Source organism: Nematolebias whitei, chromosome 20 (genome assembly GCF_014905685.2).
Source record: "Nematolebias whitei isolate Nwh7 chromosome 20, NemWhi1, whole genome shotgun sequence".
Taxonomy (NCBI): Eukaryota; Metazoa; Chordata; class Actinopteri; order Cyprinodontiformes; family Rivulidae; genus Nematolebias; species Nematolebias whitei.
The window spans coordinates 7,043,183-7,050,603 of NC_056517.1; the positions used below are offsets into that span (position 1 = coordinate 7,043,183).

Sequence of the window (7,421 nt, forward strand, 5' to 3'; positions counted from 1 at the left end):
AACATGTAATACATGGTTAACATGTAATATATAGTTAACATGTAATACATAGTAAGCATGTAATATATATTAAACATGTAATAAACGTAATTTATAGTAAACATGTTATACATACTTAACATATAATACATAGTAAACGTGTAATAAACATGTACTATATAGTAAACATGTAATAAACATGTAATATATAGTAAACATGTAATACATAGTTAACATGTAATACACAATATCATTTTAATGAAAAAAGTTTAATCAGCGTAAAATCGCACAAGAATGGGAAACAAAGGCTCTTTTTTAATCAAACCTTACTGCTTACATCAAACAGCTCCATGTCATGGTGACCTTTACTCCTGGGACCTTTGGATATTTCAGCATGTGGTTTGTGACAGATGGAAGCATGCAGTGTGCAGAACTGACATAGCAGCATCTAAGCCTGTTTTTCTTGTTCTATTCCTTTTTCCTCCTTCTAGAGAGTGGGAGAGTCTGTAAGTTGCTTTCTTTTTGTCTGGCCCTCTGTGTGTCCTGCTGCTGTGTTGACTGTAGCTTCTCTCACTGTCTCCCAGCTCCCCTGCTTCTGCACGTATTTGTGATGTACTTGGCATGTCCAGCCTCAGACAGCATGCTGCCTGTAAACATAACCCTGAATGAATAAGATCTCTGTCTTCTGCCATTTGCATTAAAGCATACCTGTTTTATATATTCAGCAGAACAAAATGTTACTGTTGTATCTTATTGTGACCTAATCTGTGTAAATATGGGCAATATTTAAAGAATAAGGAGATATTTTATTTTAAACTGGTAGTTGTTGAATTTTAGAACTAAAGCATGCAAATAGTAATGAAACAAGTTCTGATCGTTTGAATTTACCCACATTGTCTTTAAATGCTGCTTTTTTATTTGATATACAAAATGCTTCAGTCTTCAACTGAGCCTTTTTTTCCTGTTTGTGGGCTGACATACAACAATCTTTATTTAAATGTTGCCTATTCAGCAAAATGTCATGTTTTAGTTATTGATTTATTATTTTAATGGTAATTGTTGTCTGTACTGTCACTTCTCTTTCTGTGATTGTGCTGCCAAACCAGGAACCAGTCAAACGTTCGTCGCATGCACACGGCTGTTAAGCTGAATGAGGTGGTGGTCAACAAGTCCCAGGGAGCTCATCTGGTTCTGCTCAACATGCCCGGACCACCAAAAAGCAAAGGAGGAGATGAAAACTGTATCCTTGAATCAGCTCTAATTACTTCAGAATAGATTTGTATTAACTGAGGAAGTATGAGCATGTGAAAGAGGCTCTACATTAAAACAATCAACTACACAACTTTACTAGAACTCAGGTTTTGACTCATATTTTTCAAGATCATTCTCAAAAGTCACTTATAGCTACAAATATTTTTATCCTGATGCTGCTCAATAATCCAGGTAGATGAATCTAACAAAGTTGAATCTGGTCCTCTGGATATATATTTTTTTGGGGTTTTTTTTTTTGCAATGTTTTATCTTTAATCCAAAAAACTTCTTCAGTCTGAGGAGCTGCAACAAACTCAGTCTTAAGAGCAGCACCTTCTCGTAGTGGATCAACCAGTTTGTTGGAGACAGCCAGAACTAGTTGCTCACATGATAAAGGAGGACCATCAGCCTAACAATCGATTGTTAGTGCCCCGATGGCCGCTTGCTATTCACAGGGGGCTGAGTGATACTAGCAATAACAACATTGTAAGAAGGGGACAGTTGAACACGGAGGCCTCCACTTCTGTTTAATGATGGACGGTTTCTTTTCACAAAGATGGCCTCCTTTACTCCTCTCTCAAACCATCGTTCCTCTCTATCCAGGATGTGAACATCTTCATCCTTGAAAGAGTGACCGCTGGCCTGGAGATGAGTGTAGACCGCAGAGTCCTGGCCTGATGATGTTGATCTTCTGTGCTGGTCCATCCTTTTGGCCAGTGGCTGTTTAGTTTCCCCGATGTAAGACTGATCACCCTCCTGACACTGAACAGCATACACAATATTGCTCTGTTTGTGCCGGGGGATGGACCAGTCTTTGCTTTAAGAGATTTTGGGGCTTGAAAATCTTTGCACAGTAACACGTAAGTGGTTGTGCTTAGCCTGGATGAAGCCTTCTGCCTCTTTTTTTGCTCTATGACTGATGTCAGAGCTGTTAGTGTAATAACTAGTGATAAGCAGTAGACAGAAATCACTTCAAAGTTGACTAGACTGTGTCTTTAAGTAAAACTATACAAATGTGCCTTTGGAAGACAGTCGATCTATTTGGCTGGACTGTGCACTTGATTTTAGCTGTTTTTTACAGGCCCTAAAGAAGATTGATGTGAAAGTGTGCGACATGACCTGCTGGTGTCAGTGTGGGTGCTGTAAAGGAGGTGTTCTCAAACTTTATATTCAAAGAGCCTAATCTGATTTCTAGGTACGATCAAAGGTCTAATACAACTACCATGAGCAAACCAATCACTTTCAAATATGTGTAATGATGACCTGGCAAAGATTCTTCATTTTCTGGTTAGTTTTTACTAAACGAGAGTTCTGAAATACATCAGCAGGTGGCAGAGTTCAACTGTGATCTATAATAACTTCTACCACTCTACATCACTGGTTCCCAAAGTTAAGGTCAAGTAACCTTTACGTGGGTTATTAAACAGCAGGGGAAGTGTTGAGAGAATCTCCAGAAATTAGCACAACTCTTAAAATGATAGTAACTCATTTAGCGCTAACTGGGGGTGGCACAGTGGCATGTTAGTAAAAAGGTTGCCAGATTCTGGGTGGAGTTTGCATGCTCTCTCCGTGCGTGCGTGGGTTTTCTCCGGGTACTCTGGTTTCCTCCCGCACATCGAAAACTGGCATGCTCCAAGAGAAACTCTTTCAAACTCTCACTCAAACCTAAGGAGAATTTAGAGCCTAAATTAGGTTTGAGTGAACGTTTGAATGAGCTTGTCTCTATGTGGTCCTGTGAAGGACTTGAGACCTGTCCAGGGTGTACCCCACCTCTCGCACAGTGACTGTTGCACATGGGCACCAGGGCGGCCCTTAAAGAAAGAAGCAGGTAAAGATAAAGGATGGACATTTAGCCCTAACAGTTAATGAGAGTTGAAAACAATGACCAAGTACAAATAACCACCCTGAATTCCACAGTCTATGCTTTCAGTGTATGAATGAGATATAACAAAAAATGATGTAAATGGAGTGTAAAATATATAACTACTGTATGAGTGTGTTTGTGAATTAGTAAATAAGATACATTGTAAAGAGGTTTGCAGAACCAGGATACATAAATAAAATGCTATACAAGTGTGGACTGTTTATCATCTAATTTACTTACATTTCTTACCTGAAGACCTTTTCCTAAGTAATTTGACAGAAAGCAGCACAGTCTGTTTATGATAAGATCGAGGATCTAATATTACAACCAGGTGCTCGTTTGCTGGTGTTGTAGCTTCGGTGCTGCTGGTTTCTGTCTATCCCTTGACTGCTGTTGAAACAGACATGGAGTTCCTGGAGGTTCTCCTCGAGGGTCTCAACCGGGTCCTCCTGGTGCGAGGCGGCGGTAGAGAAGTCATCACAATCTACTCCTAAAAATACCTAAAAATAATAACAGAAATCTTAATGTCCATCACTGCGCACGTGGGCATGTTGCTATGAGTTCCAGTGAGCAGGTGTTTTTGAGGGAAGAAACCCAATTTATTCTGTATGAAGGTCAGGGCTCCACCTGTGACTGATGAGTGGTCTGAAAGGCATCAGGATAAAGGGAACAGCGTGACTGACTGAAAACTCGAGCACAATGTGTGCACGAGGGTCACAGAAACCCTGCATAGGAAGACTGAGACACTTTATATCTGTTGTTTAACCTAAAAGTTCTCTTTTGTTCTCATCCATCTTTATATTCTTTCCTTCAAGTGTTGATGTCGTTCAGTTGCTGGTTGAAAAAGTGAACGTCTTGATATGAAACTTGTACTTTTTCTTATTCGTTGGTGTGTTCGGTTATGCACCTGACTGGAACGTGCACATGCCTACAGAATGGATTCAAGTTATAAAGTCGTCATCAGAGCCTGCAAGCCAAAATGGCGTTTAGTTGTTAAAGTCAGTAACATGATATGAATCGACGACAACCAACATGTCAAAAAGATTGTTGGATTGAACTAGTTCAGAAGCTGCTTTGACGTTCAGGTTATGTTTGAATGAGCAAAGGGCCAGCCAGGAACATGATTATTAGTAATATTAGCCAGAACTAATATTGTGCTTTAAACAATTAATGTATCTGAATGTTCAAAACAAAGAGTTAATTTCTTTTATTGTATTCTTAATCCAAGGCTTATTTGACAGCATACAACAGTGTACAGTAGTCCCTCGTTTATCGCGGGGGTTAAATTCCGGGTCTCCCTGCATTAGGTGACAAACCGCGAAGTAAGAACGCTGTATTTATTTTAGTATGTATATACTGTATATATTTATAAACACTTCTCACTCTTGCAATGTTCTAAACTCTTAAACCTACGTAATTTTAACAACCTACGTATTGTGTTTTTTGCTGTATAAGTTGTGGCTTTTTGCTTAATTTAGATGCCCTGCGACTTATAGCCCTGAGTGACATATTTATGGATTTTTTCCCATATTTATAAAACAATTTTTGGCTGAGATATGACTGTTTTCATTAATTCGGACTGTTAAAAAAAAAAAAAGAACACTACCATTTTTCAACCACTAGATGACAGCAGAGTTCTTGGCCTGCCGTATCATGTAATTGGTAAACGTGGCTATAATGACAAATTCAAAAAAGTTCAAGACAAAAACAACTGGACTTTATTTATTATGCTTTATAATTTATTATTTTTGTATTGAACTTATTTGAATTTACCATGTCCTGGATGACTGAGAATCTTCACCATCTATTAATGACACAATCGGCTTGCCATAGCCTGCCACCTTTGTTCTACTCGCTGCTCGGAGCAACTATCAAATCAGCTTCATTTTGCTGCACCGCCCCGGCGAAATGCAGCTAATTTGACCAATAAAGTGCATTTTTTAAGTACAAATTCAACTGAGACGCACTTTTGCTATAATGTCGAGCAAATAATTGTTTTTAAGTGTTTTTTTTGTTGAATTCTTGTTAAAGTCCTCCCAGTGGCTGCCATTTGGCAGCCAATCGATTTTTGGCACAACACCGGCCCACATTTCCAGGTTGTCACCGCTGACACGTAACAAACACAATGCGTCAGCGGTGACGCATAATAGATGCGACTTATACGGCGAAGCAACATATTTATGTACTTTTCCACTTTATTAGACATATTTGGAATGATGCGACTTATACGGTGGTGCGACACGTACGGCGCTAAATACGGTATATGTACTGTACAGCAGCTACTGCAACATTTTATATGGGTACTCACCAGCATTGGTGAGTTGATCCAGTTCTGGTTTGATTCTGATGGGGTCTCTGCAACCGTTGAGCACCTAGATGCTTTTAGAGACAGCTGGACCTTCAGATAGCCCTGCACAAAACCACACAATGGTCCCGATCGAGTCCAAATCCAGATGAAAAATGTCCCAGTGAGCTCTGGAGAAAACACCGGCTCTCCCAGCAACACCTCCCCACCAGAGAGGCTTCCTGGGCCGGCAAGCAGCGCTCAGATTGACCGATGAGGCTGGAAGTGGTTCTGGTCCAATTCCTGGTTGGTTCCATGTGGCTCTGTGTATCCACTGAGCGCCGAAGTCACTATGAATAAGGACCAAACTTTTTCGGATGGAATCAAAACTTTCCCTCCATTTCAGCAGAAAGCAATAGCTGGAAGCACCGTTGACTTCTGGGAAATTTAGTCCTTTTGACTGGCGACACAGTGTAGGCTTATTGAGGGAAAACTACAAAATGGCGGCGCCTCTTCAAAGATTTTTTTTTTTTCCCGCTAACTTTTTACAGTATCCCGAACTGTCCCAATCACATGAGTAATATTAAAGTGGACAATCATTTTTTTTTGTTGTTGTTGTTGTGTACAATTTTACTTTGAAAAACTGCGAAAGAGCGAGTCCGCAAAAGTCAAAACACAAAGTAGCGAGGGACTACTGTACTATAACCAGACTGGCTTGAAGATTTGCATGTAAAACTTTTAGAATAGTTGGCCAAGACACTTGATGTAAAAGCACAATTTGACTCATGTAAATTGGTGTAATTGTTTTGCACAATGAGACTTTCAGCACTTGTTTCTTTGTGGGCTTTCACATTGTTAGAGCCACCAAGGTCTCTGTGTTGTCAGCACCACTAAATTAGTCCAAAAATCTAGAAGAAAGAAAATAACACATGTTTTTTTAGTGTTTTTATTATTCTTTACTCAGTTAAAACATTTGGCTTTTAGTCCCAGACCAGGGAGATGAGACGATACATAAAAGAAAAAGTGCCAAAATGACCACAAAGAAACTGGAAGTGATAATATTGCACCTCATCCACAAAGCCATATTGTTCATCTATTATCTATTTAATCTTTGGAAATGTTTCATTTCTTAGACTTTTTTTATTTAACAGTGGAGCTGCTCATGTCTGCTGGAAATATTTCAATGAAATTTCCAAGTTAAAAAGGTGAATTTTGATCATTTAGCTCGTCTGTGAGCAGCAGGTTGGTAAAAGGGCGTTCCCTCTTCGTGTGCACCTCCACAGTTTCTTCTCCTCATTAGTCGTACACTTGTTGTTCTTTCATGCAGTTCTGTGAGGGGAAAATACGAACTTTAAAATGTTATTATGAAATGTGAAAGTTATGAAATGTGTATGTTATTGTTTGTTCAGTTTTTGTTTGTTGTTGTTGTTTTATTTGTAGTGTTTATTACATTGTAACTGATTTGATATTTTAAGTGTAAATTTTCAGTTTTGCAAGCGGAGAAGGTTTTGTGTGAAGACACGAGGTTGTTGAGTTTGTTTATTTCTGTTTTTCTCCCAACACTGAAGAAATAACTGAAGACTCATCATCATCATCATCATCATCATCCAGAGATGCCTGGACTCAAAGTAAAAAAACAGACATAGATGGAGCCATCAGCTAGAAACTAATTGGAATTTTTTGACAATACATGAAGTTCTATGTTACTGTTTATTTTACTGGTTTTTAGCTATGAAAAAATAAAACATGAGATTAACATTTAAAAAAGCTTTGTGGATTGAAAAATTTTTTTTGAGGTTGTAACAAATGAATCAAAAAAGAGTTCTTGTTGTTTTTAATGTTAGTGAAATGATTAGAAAAAAATAGATGTAATAGGGACAGTTGTGGTGCAGTGGGACAGCTGTCCTGGGACCACAAAGTCAGGTTTGATTCCCCACACACATATATATATATATATATATATATATACATATATATATATATATATATATATATATATGCAAACATATATGTATATATATATATGCAAACATATATGTATAT

General features: G+C 38.4%; 1 protein-coding gene across 1 annotated transcript in view; it reads left to right on the forward strand.

The window, feature by feature from the left end:
* Nucleotides 1-3,660, forward strand: part of slc12a7b (solute carrier family 12 member 7b) — a 101,979-nt gene extending 98,319 nt beyond the window's left edge. The window contains exons 24-26 of the mRNA XM_037694400.1: nucleotides 471-485; nucleotides 1,086-1,219; nucleotides 3,497-3,660. Coding sequence (XP_037550328.1) covers nucleotides 471-485; nucleotides 1,086-1,219; nucleotides 3,497-3,588 — 241 coding nt within the window. The 3' untranslated portion in view covers nucleotides 3,589-3,660. The remainder of the gene's footprint in view (nucleotides 1-470; nucleotides 486-1,085; nucleotides 1,220-3,496) is intronic.
* The last annotated feature ends 3,761 nt before the right edge of the window (nucleotides 3,661-7,421 follow it).